Source organism: Colius striatus, chromosome 3, assembly GCF_028858725.1.
Source record: "Colius striatus isolate bColStr4 chromosome 3, bColStr4.1.hap1, whole genome shotgun sequence".
NCBI lineage: Eukaryota > Metazoa > Chordata > Aves > Coliiformes > Coliidae > Colius > Colius striatus.
In genome coordinates, this window is record NC_084761.1 from 82,670,649 (window position 1) to 82,687,416 (window position 16,768).

At 35.3% G+C, this 16,768-nt stretch overlaps 1 protein-coding gene across 8 annotated transcripts in view; it reads left to right on the plus strand.

Moving 5' to 3' along the window:
• Positions 1 to 16,768, plus strand: part of LCORL (ligand dependent nuclear receptor corepressor like) — an 83,363-nt gene that overhangs the window by 59,222 nt on the left and 7,373 nt on the right. For 4 of the 8 annotated variants that reach the window (XM_061992616.1, XM_061992617.1, XM_061992618.1 and 1 more), the window contains one exon: positions 3,507 to 8,362. The exons of 2 other annotated variants lie outside the window; for them this stretch is intronic. In XM_061992616.1, the coding sequence (XP_061848600.1) occupies positions 3,507 to 8,362 (4,856 nt within the window). Of the gene's footprint in view, positions 1 to 3,506; positions 8,363 to 16,768 lie in introns of those variants that run through there. 2 more of the 8 variants (XM_061992620.1, XM_061992623.1) reach the window with 2 other exon arrangements.

Genomic DNA, 16,768 nt, shown 5'->3' on the forward strand with positions numbered 1-16,768 from the left:
AGCAGTGGCATTTAGATCAAGAACTGAATGAATTAAGCGTATAAAATTCTTATAGTAAACTAGTAATTACATATCTGAAACAGCAACTCTAAGGAAGGATGATTTCTCAAAATTTGTATGTTACTCATGAGAAAAAATTCAGAAAACAAATTTATAAAAGTTACATCCTTTAGTCTGCAACTAAAAAATATCTATTATTTGTTATAGATAATACATAACTTTTTTGAGGTATTTATTTTCCTAGTAAAATCGGGAAACAAACATTTATGTAAGACATTTGTATTTCTGTTCTAGTTCTATGCTGTTCATATGAGTACTTGAAAGGGTGTTCTATTCCCAGTTTTGTCCCTATTCCCAGTCTGAAAGAAGTTACTAGATCAATCTTACCTGTGGCTGAAATGGTAGAAAGTAAAATGGTAGGGAAAAGCATCTTTTGGGAGTCCTCTGATAGAGCATTTTCCTGATTAGTTGTTTTTTATTTGGGAAGGACGTTAAGGTCTATATTTCTTTTATATAAAATAATAGACTGAAAGGCTAGTACTTAGCTTTATCATATCCCTACCTTCCTACCAGATTTGGACCCCATGGTATTAACTGTCCTTGCCTTCCAGCAGGGAAACAATGTCATTCCATACTTATCTTCTTGTCGTGAGAGATACTATGCACAGATACTGTGTACTGGGACAACAGTACATATTGATCCTCTCAGCCTCTCCATTTACTACCCACTCTCTAACCCTCTTCTTATGTGTGATTTGTAGCAAAAATACTGTGATGTGTAGAATAGCAAAAGGCTATTCTGTAAAGGAAACATGCAACTGTGAAAGTGATAGCTCTTCCTTTTATGAACTTATTGTTTAAGCCTTTAATCTTGAGGCTAGTCTAAATTGTTGTGTGACAACAAAAAGGTAAATTGCTATAGGAAAGAATTACAGGAAATGGAAGTAGAAGTCCATAATTGTATTGAAAAGCTACTAAAAATTAATTTATTTAAATATATGGACATGTCTACAGACAGAGACACTTAAAAGACAATGTGTTGCTTTGTTTGTGTAGTAAGCTCTGTTCCTAAATGGTGACCAAGTAAGCAGTCAAAGTGTTTTAACAAACTTGGAAATCATTTCAATCGTGGTACTGTTACAGTAATATGGATTGTCTACCAGCTTTAGAAACTAACACATGCCAAGGGAAAACATATTCTAGGCATTACAGAAGGGTAGATATCCAAGAAGGAAACCGTATTAGAAGAGTGTCCAGTACATCTGTGATAACCAAAGTATTACTTTATACAATAGGCTGGTCTCCACATAGCAAGTTCAAGGCCATTTAGAGGCCTGTGGAAATTTTAGTCACTTGCTTTGAGAAAGCTTTAGAGCTCTGGAAGTTTCTTCCACCAGTGAGCACATTTTAAATAGCTATGGATGCAGGTACTCTTGAATTAAAACTCTCTAGTGAAACTCCATGACACATACCTTGCAAGCCTAGACAGTCAGGAATATATCTGTCTAGAAATTCAGTCTTAATAGACGTTACTATAGCCATCTTTTTTGCAACTTAGTACTTTACTCTGATTTACAAACAAAATATTGAAGACCCAGTGCCTTGCTCATTTGTATTCTATATGGCATTTCAAAACATTTAATTAGTCATGGTGGTGGGAAGGGCAATTAGTTTTTATCCGTAATTATGTTACTAGAATAAGCTTTTTTTTCAACAAAGTAGTGATGGGTTTCAAGACCTCGTGACTCTTGAGTTTGTTGGACTGAGTCTTAGTAGAGCGGCCTTTCAAAAACAGTTAAATTCTGACAGTGATATGCCCTTGAATCATGCTGTTTTTTACTTTAAATTGGAAGTAGAAAGAGGTGTGTGTTTCTTTTTAAAGCTTAAATTATTTCAGTTTAAACATAATTGCAATTTCAACTAATACTATTAAAGTGATCGTAAACTGTAATGAGTTAGTGTCATCTAGATGCTTGATTTTAAATATATACAGTTTCGTATTAAATGTTACAGGAGAGAGGAGTATGAGGAATTACTAGGCATATTTGGCTGGTTTAAAGCTCTAAACTTTAAAATCTGTGTTGGACAATAAAAATAAAAATTTGTATGTACAATTTTCAGTAAGAAACCTAAAGTTAAGTGTTGTTATTGTTACTAGTTACATGGGGTGTGAGCTAATTAATGAACAGGTAGCTTTATATAAATACAGCACATTCTATTTTTAAAATGTTTGTTATTTGATCAATACAATTGGAAACCCAGTCAGAATAAATTTTTACCAAAGTGCAGGCTTAAATGCAAAAAATACAGGAGATAACAGTAGGGCAAAAAGTTAGTGTCATGTTCAGAGTTTGGTGATATGTTTAAACAATACATACTTTTCTAAAACAGAATTCTTCTAACATTTTCTGCTCATGCAATTGGTTTCAGTAAAACATTTGAATTAGGTGTTAACTATCTGTTGGTAGTTGCTCTCCAGCATAAGAATTATGTATTTAATTGAAGAAATATCTGTATTAATTTCTACCATGGAAAATTTTCAGCTTTTCAATATAAATGCTTGATTAGGTAAGTAGTGACATTAGTTTTAATAATTTATAAGAAATTAATTAAATAGTTAAGGTAGTATTTACAAATGATTTTATTTTGAGTTCATATCTTTGAGAACAACTGTTTAGAAGTCTTAAGATATAGGCCTACCCTGACTTTGAGATTTAAAAGATATTAACCTTCATGATAGAAGTTATTTATTCCAGCAGTGATTACCTTTGTTTCTGTTTCATGAAGAAAGTGTGTGTGTGTGTGTGTGTGTGTGTGTAATCTATTGCAATGAAGAGCCTGTGATGCACCACTACAATTTGTTTAAAAACTAGAAGGGAAACTTTTATCTGCAAAGAATAGTAACCGTAGTGAGGGACTATCTTCTCAATTTTCTGTTAGCCCGTTAAGTGTTCTTTAAAAATAAATATATAACATCTCTAAAAGGATCTGTAACAGTATCCTGAACAGCATTCAACGCACTTTGGTATATGCGTATCTTAGGGTGGGAGTCAGGAGAGATGGATCCATTCTTGCCTCTGCCACAACCTTGAACTGTGACCTTAGGCAAGTCATTTTCCCTCAATGTGCCTCAGTTTGTAAAATGAGAGTAATACTAAGCTCTCCAGATTCTTGGTGAGGTTTCTCTTGTTAATGACTAAGGTAGTTTAAAATACCAGAAAGTTACCATTATTGTAGTTATATTTAGATGCAAGAAGCTATGCTTCAAACTTTTGGTTTTGTCCCTTGCTTTATCCCTGATTATTCTTAAGGTAGGACTGTCACTATTATAGATAAGATGCACACAATTGCTAGTGACACTTGCAAACATGATTAAATAGTGCGAATAGACCAGGACTGTTTTGCAAACTTCAGCTTTTTAGGTTTCAGTTTAACCATTATAACAAACATTAGATATGGTGTTTTACTATAATTTATATTTTGTTTTGATTTGTTTTCATTTTCAGTTCAAGCTCAACAGCTGATGCAAATTCAGAGGAAACAGCTAATTTGGAAAAAGGAAAATCAACATTAAACAAAGTTTTGGAGTCTTTTTGTTCATATCACTGGCACCAGACTTTGGCTATGTTAAAATTTTTAATACAAGATGAAAACGTTCCTATAGTTTGCAGTTGCAAGCCAACACATTTGGTCCACTCTGAAACTGCCAGTTCCCTTACTGAAGAGGATGTTCATGTTTCATTTTGCAATTGCAATGGACATATGCTGACAAAAAGGTGCTGTTTACAAAATCAAAGACCAAACACTTGTTTACCACCTCTGTCTGTTTGTATTAAAGATTGCCATTCTTTGTCATGCCAAGCTGTAGCGATTGGATGCATTAAGACAATAGTGAACAAAGCATATAGTTCTCATAAGTATTGTGCTGAACAATTGCAAAATTATAACAGGCATTCTGTGAAAGCTGCAGCATGTACATATTCATCTAAGGACTGTGATCTCTTGAACAGCTTTAAAAATTCAAATAGATCTCGCAGCCCATCACCACCTCCACTATCACCTGTACAGAGTAAAGAAGTTGAGTCGCCAGAAGGATCAATTATAGATTTTCCGACTTTAGATAATAACAAGCTTGAAACCTCCATCAACCAGCCTCCGTCCCTCTTGCCAGCTGAAGGAAGCAAAGAAGAACTTGGATATCAAGGTAGAACATGCAAAGGAAGAGAGACTGAGTATTCAGATGACATGTTGCTATCAACAGACCAAGAAAGTGACAATAATTCTATAAATTATGAGAAGGCTGAGAAAGGTGAACATTCAGCCATTTTTCAAGATTTAATGGACCGTATTAATGAAAAGTTAAAATCGATAGACACTACAGACATAGAAACAAATCTTGTCAAACTTTCTAGCAATGACAGGGCACCAGAAACTGATGTCAAATTAGGAGACTTCATAACTTCTCTTTTGCATAGTGCTAAGGCAAGTGATTACAGCTTTATGGAATTACTTCACCAACATGATAAACAAATGGAAAATAAAATTATCCAAACGAGATTTCGCAAGCGTCAGGAAACTTTATTTGCAACGCATAATTCTCCTGATTCACCATTCATTAGACGACAGTCTTTGCAAATCAAGAGGGAGCTTGCAAGCCTTGATGAAACACTTGTAAGAAGAAAGACCATTTCTGAGAGAAATCTAAAGAAAGCTACAAAAAAAATTGATAAAATGTATACAAATAAAAGACACGGTTTTACTCTGATAGAAGATGAGGCTTTGCAACATCTTGAAAGTAATCCATACATGAATTGCCAAACCAAACCAATGTGCTTCCCAGTACACCAAACAGAGTCTTTTGAACTACCTCTTACTGATTTTCAAACCAGTTCTGGCTTTCTAGTCCTTTCAGAAAGCAGTGCTATTGCAGCGAGCCAGACGAAACTCTCAAAAACACAAGGAGATTGTGCAACCCTGCAAGAGGCTGATCAAATCCCTCTGAAGGATGAGAGTAATGGGATCTTAGGCAGAACTAAACGTAACATTGTGCCTCCTGGATGGTACTCTGTGTATGTAACGAACAATATTGTGTTTAGAAAGTCATCCAATGCAAAAAAGTCTTTAGAAAGTTTGGAAAAAATGAAAATAAATAAAGATGTTCATGCTGAAAGATGCAGTGACATAAATATAAGCAAAATTGTGAAAGACACAAATCTGCAAGTTGTTGTAGAGCGTTTAGAAGATACAATAAACTTAGCGGGAAAAACTAACAACTCATTGCTGGATAGTTACAAAATAAGCCAAAAATTAAAAGGTGATATGTATGAACAGGTTATGAACCCAGCTGCTAGAAGAGGCTTACCTTTTGCTCTGAGTGAAATGCAATGTGCAGGACAAAACTTCCTTCCACATGTGCCAAGCAGCAGTAAAATGAAAACTATGTATATGACAACAAACAACAAAGAAATGGTTATAGATGAAAAGATTAAGGACAGCCTTTTGAAATCCAGTTCCACTTCCAGTAATGAGGACTTGCATAGAAATTCTGAAGCTGGGGAGATCTCCTCTCCCTTAAACTACTCCAGTCCTATTAAGCTTATGTTTGTCTCAGAGGTTAATAGTAGTGAAGGAGTCAAATATACTTTGACATCTGCAGCTGCATCTTCTAAAGGAAGCACAGATATTTCTTTGTTTCAGGGTCACGCAAACACTTTGTTAGACAAACAGGCCACAGGAGATCTTTCTCATGCAATCTGTGTCAAGGATTGTGATTACAGTGAAAATGATACCAAGGAAAATTCAAGTTGCGTTTATGCAGAACCAATGGCAAGCTGTTGTCCAGTTGGTCAAACAAATGACTCAAAACAAAATGACGAAGTTGGGGAGAAATCCGGCAGCAGCAGTGAATCAATTTTAAAAAGAAAGCCTGGTAGACCAAAGAAAATAGGTCCTCAGGTTGTTAAGCAGGTTAAGAGACCTATTGGACGGCCTCCAAAACCAAAAATAGTCATGACTGACAGCACGGAGCCTAGACCTGAACTTAGCAGTGATGGTAAAAGTACCAAATCTGATGCAGCAGTAATAGAAGAAGCTATGAGTAACAAAAACATTACTGTGACAGTTGTTTTTGGGAGGTCAAGAAGAACTAAGAGACATGTTTCTGAAGGTAATCTAAATGTAATCGGTGTTCTGTCCACGCAACATGTTGATTCTAATTTTGCCAATGACCACAGCAAAGCGGAGCACAATGCAGAAACTGAAAACGATTTGACTGAAATAGTAAAAGTCTTACAGAGTTCATCTGCTGAAAGTGAGGTCTCTGGTTATGACTATGTCAGGCCTATCAAGAGTAATCTAGCATCACCATATCCTTGCAGCAATATTATACAGCCAATTAAAAAACCATTAACCACGGTTCGAAAACCTGGAAGACCAGCAAAAGTAAAAATCTCTGGCATATCAGTGACTGTTAATAGATTTTCACCTCAGGAAAGAAAAGTGAGTATTAGCAACTGTTTGCCTCCCTTACAACAGCAGAATGTGTTAGAAAAGAACATACCACAGGAGAGAAAAAATCAACTGTGCAATAATATGGGTCAAGTAAAGGGCATGCAGAAAGATTCTAGAGAGCATGGATCAAACAATGTTATTACAACAGCATCAAGAAAATGTGAAATCCCATTGAGACATTCTGCTAGAGACAGAAAACCTTCACTGCATTTTTTACATTCATTAGCATCTTCTAGTGCATTTACTTGTACAAGTGCCTTAGTACATAAATCTTACAAGCTCCATTTAAAAAAAGCTAAAGATCGAAAGGAAAAACATAGGCAATCAAATCAGAGCACAGCATCCAAAGATACCTCAGAACTGAAAAATTCAGGAAATGCAAAACAGGATCTTAAAGACGGTGAATTCGGGCCCATTAATGAAGTATCATCGGATCCCATTTTTTCATCAAATCCTGATCTCAGGTGGTGGGCTACTTCCACTTCAAGTGACACTTTGTTGGAAGAACTGAATAATAGATTTGAACAGATAACAAATACCTGGTTGCGAGTGGGGGGAAATGACGTTGATAAATGTGTATGTGAGAAAAGGGACCCCATTGAACAAGACTGTGATACTGAAATGTCAAACCCTTTAGACTCCTGCCTTGTAGAATTTGAAACATCACCTATAAAAATGCTTTTTCAGAAAAAGTGTAATATGAATGAACTGTGCACCTGGTTTATGCAAACTACAGAAACACAGTCTCTCTCTCTAGTGAGAAAGGCTAATGCCCGCAATCCTTTAGAAGTAGTTAGTACTAGAGAGGTAAAGATGGAAACCAAGCAATCTGATCTTAATACTTGCCCTTTCAGAAAGCACTTTAAAAAGTTTGCACTATCTTCTCCTTCAAAACCAGCAGGGAAATTACAAATGTTGCATAACATGGTGAGGTCTCCAGTCTTAAGCGTGAAAAGGAATTTCACATTAGCCAGATTAAAAAGAAATGAGTTTAAGAAGTTACAGCGTGATAGGTGGGGACAAACAAAAAAGCTCTATAATCAGGCTCCCGGAGGCTGGAAATCAAAAAAGAAAAATTTGCAGTTCTTTTGCCAAAGCCAGTTGTTTAAAAGTACAAGTGGGGAAACCAGTGATGAACTGCCCAAGCTCCAGGAAAAAAATACAGTAGAAATCCAGCCCACTCAGCCTTTGGTAAAATCTCAGAGTAGCCTCTTGCCAACTGAAAATGAAGCCAGAAATGCATTTGTTCAACAGATGATGGGATCTTCTGACTTTAACCCACATCCTGGTTTAGCAAACATACTTAAGTCACATGCAGAGACAAATGGAACAATTTGTTGCCAACAAAACGTTAGAAAACAACAAAGCCAAGATAAACTGTTTCAAAATACTTGGAAAGCCAAAACCTTTAAAGATTGTAGGATATTTCTGAGAAAAATCAACCATATTGAGCAGCACAATTCCCTTAAGTTAAGTAATGTCATATATTCTCCTGAAGCTGTTGAAAGTAAAAGCAATCAGGCCTATCTGGAAGAAAAAAAGCATCCTCTTTTAAGGTCCCATTCTACTAATCAAAATGCATTAAAGCAACAAGAAAATGAAATGGAAACATCTGAAGGATCTAATTCTTCTAAAGTGACTGAAAGGCTGGATGACCAGTTTCACAGCAGAAAATTTAGTAGTGGTATAAACCATGATGATAATCCTGCTGGTAGTTCTGAAGTTCTTATCAGAATAAACAAAAGAAAAAGTCCACAATGGGAGACCACTGATACAAATATAAGAAAAAAGCATAAGAGACAATCATGCAGTAGTGGACAAATGGCAACTTATTACCCAAAGTACCAAGTAGGTAAGTTCCCGTTCCCCCCTTCATCTTAAAATTGCAATCTTAACAGAATTGGAGAAGTCAAACAGCTAATCACGTTGGATTTTTTTGGTAATTGCATGATACTCACTTCAGTTACAGTGAAATGATGAAATCAAACTTTTTGTAGCACCAGAATAATGCAAAAAGTGCAATTTTAAAATGTATATAATATTTTACCCAAATTTTTGGCTCTAGTACACCAAGGGAAAAGCTAAAGTTCAGGCACATGACAAACAAAGTTCTGACATGTCTGAAGTCAGTCACAACTGGATATTGATTTCAAAAGGAGCAGAATTTTTCCACTGCATAGTTTCTCATATGTGAGGAAAAGCAGAAATTCAGTGCATTAATATACAGTTGTTTTTAAGAAATTGTCCTTGAGTGATTGCTAATATAAATCTGTAATGGTTTTATAATTATGTAGTAAAAAATAGTACTGTGTACTTCTGAGAAGTATTCATTCAGAGATCCGTTTTAGTATCCATTCAATGTTGAATGAAATCTGCTGACTCTAAAGGGTTTGTGCATTCAATCCTTCCAGAACAATTTAAAATGCAAACTTATTCTGGACAAGTACAATATACATTTACTATGATAAATGCGTTGGCTTGGCATCTTTTTAAGCTAATGTGAAGTTAAATCCCATTTTTAAAGCTGGATATTTATAATGTATTGTAATACAACTGTGATCTCAGAAAGGCCATTACATTACTTACAAAGAGGGTACGCTTGTGAGGTTATTTCTTCTTTGATGAAGAGATGTCCTTAAACATAAGTCCCAACTCATGTCAATAAAATAACTAAGGTGTGAAGTACTCACCAAGTAAAAGACAAAAATATGTTCTACAGTGGGAATTAAATTACTGCAGAAGCATTCGTTTGTAGGAACAATATTGTATTAGCTGATCTGATTATATTGCCCAAAGAATAAGAAAAAATACTCAAAACATTAGAGCAAAATCGTATGTCCCCCTTTGTATTTTATGTTGTCGAAAGCTATCACTGATAATAAACAAAAAAGTTCATTTCAGTTGTAATATAAACAATATTATGGCTCTTGTATACTTTATTTCTTTTGTGCTTTATGTGATATATAAAATTTTTCATATTAAGCTCATTCAGTGTAATCTTGCTTTTCCAAAGTACGGCATTTTTTTATCTGTAGGCTATCGTTTTGTATTTTAATTCACTGCTTTGGGGCCAAACTCTACATAAACAACTCATTTTTAAGAAGTTCAAACCTGGATACACGATTGCTGTAAAAAAGCCAGAACTAGAAAAGGAAAGGGTAATATCTATCTGCTTCCTTTTCAAAAAATGAAAGAGCTCTCTCATACTTTTATTTCAGAATTTTGATTGTAGTTTGAGAAAAAATTGCATTAAAATTACATTTATCTTTAAACTTTTTTTGCTATGTCAGTGTAAGACCTATTACTATGATATGATCTCATGTTAGTTTTAATTGGGACTCAATTTCATTTACCTGATAACTTTCCTCCTTTAGCTTTGGATCTTTAGGAAATCTGATAACTATTTTGATATTTTACATTCTTTCATTTACAGTTTTTGTTATTTTTCGGTTTCTCATATCAATCGTTGTCTTTAGAAAAGATATGACAGAAAGTTCATTGATAAAGGAAATGTTGAAAGACAATTGTGATTTTTAAATGTTTCTCTATTTGTAACCCCAAGCCTTTTTTTTAGGGGTACTGTTGCACTGATATAGAAAAGGATATCTTGGTTTGGCATGTTGATTAAACATTGTGTACTGTCTTCACTAGCTAAAGAAATCATATAAATATTTTTGGTCTTGTGTATAGCTACTGGCTAAAAAGAAGGAACATGATTTCTAGCTGTGCATGTTCGTGTTTTCAAACATAATTCCTGCATCTGGAAGTTTAATGCACATGAAAATGTCATTATTCATTCATATGTTCTTCAGACTGTATTTTTGTTGATGTGGTGTCATAGATTATATCACTGTTCTGTTGTCATGCTTGAAGTGTTCTTAGAAACACATTTATGGTCAATATTTAAAGTTTTTCCTCAAGTTTTACTGATCTTGGTGTCTTACCTAATATTCTTGAGAGAGAGGTGTTGTGATGCTGTTTTATTGTGAAGCATTGTGACAGGTAGGCAGAACGTTCTTAACGAATTTTTATGTGTATTCAATTTTTGTTAGAATGCACAAGTGGGAATAAAGCAATTCAGCTTTGTTCTTTATCAAGCAACCAGAACTAGCCATGTACTCATTGTGAGAAGAGAATTGCTTACTTTTTCGTGTTGCTTGTTGTATTCAAGATAAGGTGGATGGTAGATACGTTGGTGTCTATGCTGTTTGCTACTACTTGACTTTTAAAGCATTGCTTCAACAATGCATTTGATGTGTTCAGGGGCAATTCCCTTTTACTGTACATCTATGTTCTGACCATTTACATTTCTTTACTAATACTGAAACTTTATTATTCTCTGTGGTGGCAAAGAAAATTACGTAAACAAGTTTTTAGGAAAGCATTTGTGATTCCTTTCCATGAAAATTCACTTACAATGTGAATTTGCTAATCTTTGTAATCATTTCAAAGTTGGCTACAGGAGTTAGGAATCCGACTGAGAGCTTGGTATTTTTGTGAAGCTAATTGGTTTCTTGATTGCACACATAAAGTAACATTTCTCCCCGGACAACAGACAAAACTTTTCTTAAACTTGCTTTCTGTTACCATAAATTTTCTTAAAATTGAGAGGGAAAATTTCGTGGACTCTTTTTACACATCTATATTACTATGGCATTAATATTCCAATATTGTTGCTTATTTGCCTTACAGTAGTGCTATCCAGTACTGATTAAGGCTACACAATGTGAATTGCTTTCCTATTACTGTGGAAGATATTAGTCTCACACCAATGACCTAGTGACAAAAGTTGTCGGTTTTAGCAAGTCTCTTCAGCTTTCTCTTTCATGAAGGAGCACGCTGTACACTTCGAAGGGGGAACAAATGTTTAAAATGTGGTTAGATTAAATGTCAGAGAGACATAGCCTAACACTCATTAAATCTGGTAATTTTGTGAAACTCTTTTTAACAGCCATGCCTTGGCTCTTTTTGTAAAGGCTTTTCATCAGAAGGGTACTTGGCTTTAGAATAGTTTCACCTGTGATGCAGTGTAAGCAGACAGAAATTTTCGTAACTGTAATTTCCAGGGAAGAAGTTACTTTTTCTCAGACAGTGGTAAAACAAAGTAAGAAAATTAGTAGAAAATGTAGGAACAATGCTGAAATGAAAGACTATTATCAGTAAGTGGGCCATTTTAAATGCAGAAGCATAAAAGCAGAAAGGTAGACTTGATAAGTAGAGTTGGCTATATGTGTATAATAAATCCTAACTTATTTCATGAACTTATGGTCTCTGCCTCCCTCTCCTTAATGCGGTAACAGCAGTTCTAATACCACAGTCTAAAACTTCTATCTTGTTTTGCACTCTGGAATTCCACTTGCAAAATGCAATTATAGTCTTTCCTTCCCTTGCATTTTTCTTCCACCATGTGATCTAGTGTGAGGTGTATACATTTTGGGTGCTATTTTGTTTTAAGCTGTGGTCATTTACATACTGTGTTCTGAGTGAAAGATTTTAACTTATTGGAATAGCAGACTTCTTTCAAAGAAGAACTCAACTCTGAAGTCTTTCATTTCCTTACCTGCAAGGAAATTTCTGTAGTTTAGTGTCATTAAGCCTTTGTGTAGGATTTATATACTCAATTTTACACATAACGGGGGGTGGTGCGGGGTGTGTCATGATTTTATTCAATATTTGTTTATGATCTCTTTTTAATTGTATTTCCTCAAAAAATGAAAAGCTCATACTTGTGTTTTCCTGTTTGTCCACAGTCTTGAGGAAATGATTAAATTTTTCAGCTTTCTTTAGGGAACTGGCAATACTGTATCCATGTAGACAGGCTTCTGTCTTTCATAGAATGCTTTCTGTTTAAGTCTTTCTCTGTAAGAGAAAATAGTAGTTTTCCCAGACTTCTTAGCCCTTTTGAAACTATGACAAGTACATATGCTTTTTAAAACCTTTCTTCTGTTAAGAGTTTACATCCTCAAAGTGCAGCTTCAGTTGACCTTGGAAAAGGACAGAGGTCAGTCAACACAGCCTGTGATGTGTAAGCCTGTAACTTAAAGTATTTCCACAGCCTGACTGTCAGCAGGTTAATTACACTGAGACAATTCCACATTTTGGTATTGAGCTCTGGGAAAATATTCCTGTTCAAGAAATATGCTTTAATTCATAGAGGCACTGTGCCTTAGTTTTATTCCTCTATCGTGTATATGCTGAAGCTAATGAGGTGTGGCAGGAGGAGTTTCTTTCATCAAATTTTTGTAAAGTGTCTTATCCTAGAATTTTCAGTGAAGGGCCTTCTGAAAGTGCAGATTCTGGTTCCGGAACAAGGGGAAGGTTTAAAAGGGCGAGAGATAACTGGGCTGTTGTTTGCAAGTATTCCTGGGTAGATTTTCCTTCCCCAATTCCTCTTTCACTCAAACAGAAGATAGTTACAGTCTGGCCTCTGATGGTTCGACACCTTCAGCTTTTCAAGACAAATATAGTGTGACATCTATTACCTCTTGATCCTTTTGCTAGCAGGTTTTCTGTAATTTTTTGATTTTTCTGTAATTACACAGTTGTGCCTTAAAGATGTAAAACCAAGATTTGAGACTAATAGGAGTGTTTCCATTGTTTTAAAGTACTTAAGAGGAAGTCTAAACATTTGTTTTCAAGGCTGTAGGGAGTGGTGCTAAACCTAATTAACTTATCTGAAATTATGTTTCAAAACATAAACATTTGGCAGCTGTTAGAAATTATATTTCATTTTTTATGTTCTTTCCTTGTTGTCATTTGATAACCGGATGGTAATTTAATACAGTTCAGACTCTTGCCATATTTTAAGGACAGCATTGTTTTATCATAAGGGCTTTTTTCTCTGATGTTTCCTGAGGTCAACATGGAAAACTCTCAGCTCTTTAAAATGCCCTTGAATCTGGACTACTCCCTAGCATACTCAGTGTTTCTGACAGCCTGTTGACAGCTTTCAGATTCTAATTAAGCCAGATATTTTTACAGTGACCAAAAATTAATTAGATGGGTGTATATGAGTGGAAATTGTTTTGTACGTGAAACCCAGGATTTTCAGAGCAGCATTTTGGATTCACAAGCATACACCATTATAACATCACTTCACAGTTTTGCCTTTGTGATAATTAAGGCAATATCATGTCTTGTGGTTTTAATGTAATAATAAAACATGGTTGGTGTTCTTGGGTGTGTAATCTAACAAAGAAAGTTCATGGAGTCCTTATTAACAACGTTTAATTCACAGTTATTTAAAAGATATTATTAATTTTTTAAAAGAAATCAGAAGAAAGTGTTATGAAAGTTAGGGGTTTTTAACAAATACCAGTGTATAGAACAAGTGTATGTGCTTTATAGACCTGTGCCTATATTTGCATAGGCATACATGCTACCTATGAACTGAGAGCATGTCTCATGGACCGTGTCAAGAGAAAAATCACTTCTTTGAAATGTTGCAAGTAGAACTTAGATCAAGGATCCATTTTAAAAGTTAGTTGGATTTTTTTTTTTATTACTTTGCTGTTCACAAGGATTTTTTAAACAGTACCTTATAAAAAGCCAAAGAAAGAGAAAACAGATCACTGCCAGGCAAATAAAATACTGAAATAGTGGTAGCTGAGCAATAACTAAAATGCAGTCCACACATACTTATCAGGTTGCTAACCAGGTTATGACTCAAAATAATGTTTTGATTGGTTGTAGTGTACCTTAATAAAATAATACTGTTCTTGAAACAAACTCTCTCCATCTTCTCCATTCAGTGCATAAGGTATCATTTCTAATTACTCGAGTTTTCATATCTCCTCCGCTACATTTTCTGCCTTGTTGGATTGCTGGCTTTCAGCTGAGTGACCTGTTTTCTCTTCTAAATGGTCACTTTTTTTTTCCTCAATGTGTGATTTTTGCCAACATTATTTTTTACATTGCTTGCTTTAGTAATTCAGACTAGCTATGTGCTGCAGTTCATACCTTTTTTCCCCTCATACAAAGCATAGAAAGTGTGCACACTTTTTCAGGGAGGCTGAAGAGCCCAAACAGGATGTCTAACCACTTCTCCTAACGGCTCCTCTAGCTGCCTGTGCCTTTGATAGAGAACCCCCTAACCTGCATTGGTACTTTGCCGTGGTCCCTGCTGAGCTGTTGGTTATTTCACACTTATCCATTTACTTCATTTAGACCCACGTCTGAGCCGCTGTTGAGACCATTCAGACCATGACATTCTGGTTGTTTCACATTCATCTGCATACTCTCTTCGTACTTTGCTGTCCTTTATTACCAGACTTGAATTGGCTCTCACATCATGCATCAGCTTTATTTTTTCTCCCAAGCTGGATGCTGTGAGTGCGAAAGCGTGCCTCAGGAGCACTGCAAAATGAGTGCAGCCCAATTTCATTCCATTTTGGTTTTTACTGCATACTTGTCATTGTTAGCTTCTGCTATACTGCTGTACCGTATATACACCATGTAGATCCATACTACCTCTTACACCTGAATAGTTTTATATCATATGAGCAACGTGTCAGTCAGTGTTTGTCATAAATTTCTTCAAACCTAGGTATGAAAGGTCTTTTCTAACAAGCCATTCCTACTTTTTAATCCACTTTTTGTTACTGAAGACCAAGTATCTAATTTTTTTCCCACAGTGTAAAGATAAATGTCTTTTCCAAAATTAGGATGTCTAAACAGATCATGTCTTCCTAGCTCCGTGGTTTTGGGCCAACAGCTCTGGACACTTGGTAATTCTGGAAAGATAACTGTTTCTGCTTCCATTCATATGGCAAATGGCACATTCTGTTCTTGTGGTCAAGCAGTTTCTGTTTCCTATTTTTTCATAACAGAAGGAAGGGGAGCTTTTGTTTCTCTTATGTTCTAAACATCACTAAAGGCTACTTAGAATATTCTTTGGTGTTCTTTGGAGTGCAGATAATGTTATCTCTTACTCTGTTAAGAGGATGTAAATCTCTATTGAGAAGCTTCATGCTTAAGGCTACCTAGGGTTTTTTTTTTTTCTGTGTTCTTGTGTTTGGTTCTGTCTGATAGATTTTACTGTCTGATTTGTTCCTTCAACATCAGAAATTCACCTGACTTATGTCTGTATTGAGCTTTACCTGTTCCTTACCGCAAATTCAATTTAGACAGGAGTTTCACAGACCTTTCTTTCAATGGCTGTGCTAACTCTCCTGCTCTCCAACCTTTATGTACTTCCACGTGCTCCTTTCTGTCTCCACTGCTAAGCATACATATAAAGAATCTGTGCTTCTGTCTTTTATCATGGTTTACCTCTAAGTGGGGCCTGTGTCTTACCTTGACTGTAGCTTCTTTCTTCAGTGATGATCAAATGTAGACTTGCTTTTCTTACTGTATGCCTACCAGTAGAAACAGCCTTAATTTAACATTAGCTTAGTGGTTTTTAGTGTTTTATATCAGTTGCTAAAGCATTAGTGAGGAATGTGACCATGTTCATGTTTTCCCAAGCAGGCCTCATGTAGGTGGTGTTAATTCTTTGTTTTCATTTTGCATCTCAAGGTAGAATATTTCTAAATTGTGGTCCTGTTAGGAATTAGCACGAGACTTTCACCTTTCATTTTAAAATACGTGCATATATAAAACTGAAGTTGCTTAAGGAAACGAGTCTTTCCAGATGGATCTTGTCACAGGTTCCTATTATTTAAGGTGCAGATTTCACAAATACACAGAGATTACACTTGATATTTTACTGACACAGGCTTACCCTCAAAGCTGTCTATTTCAGACTATTGACATCTTGATTATTTGTTTCAGATGATTTTTTTTCCTGTACATGTAATGGAAGCCTAATGAAAATTTCCTGTCTAGAAGCTGTAAGAATGCCATATGATATTTTTCTTAATCCAAATATATATATAAAAGAGCACTTAGATAGTGCTCTTTCATTGGTGTCATGTTTTCCCTTTGGAAAGGAGAGTATATCTGGGGCGGAGAAGAGTACTTCAAGTTAGGTTTCAGTGTTCTTATTGGGGCACTTTGCATAAAATTCAACACATTCAGTAACAAATTATTTTTAAAATTTCAGAAACTTATTTCCAATGCAAGTAAAGATTTAAGAGCTATACTTAAGGTACCCATTCTTAAAACTGTAGTTGTTGCTAGCTGTCTTTCTGGCTTAAAGTTCTGCACATGTGTGTTTGAAGAAATTCTTTTGTATATCATATTGGTTGCTGAGACATTGCATATTTATCAGTTTACTACTCACAGCTGTTTTTAAATTGTATTTAAGTAGTAGGAATCT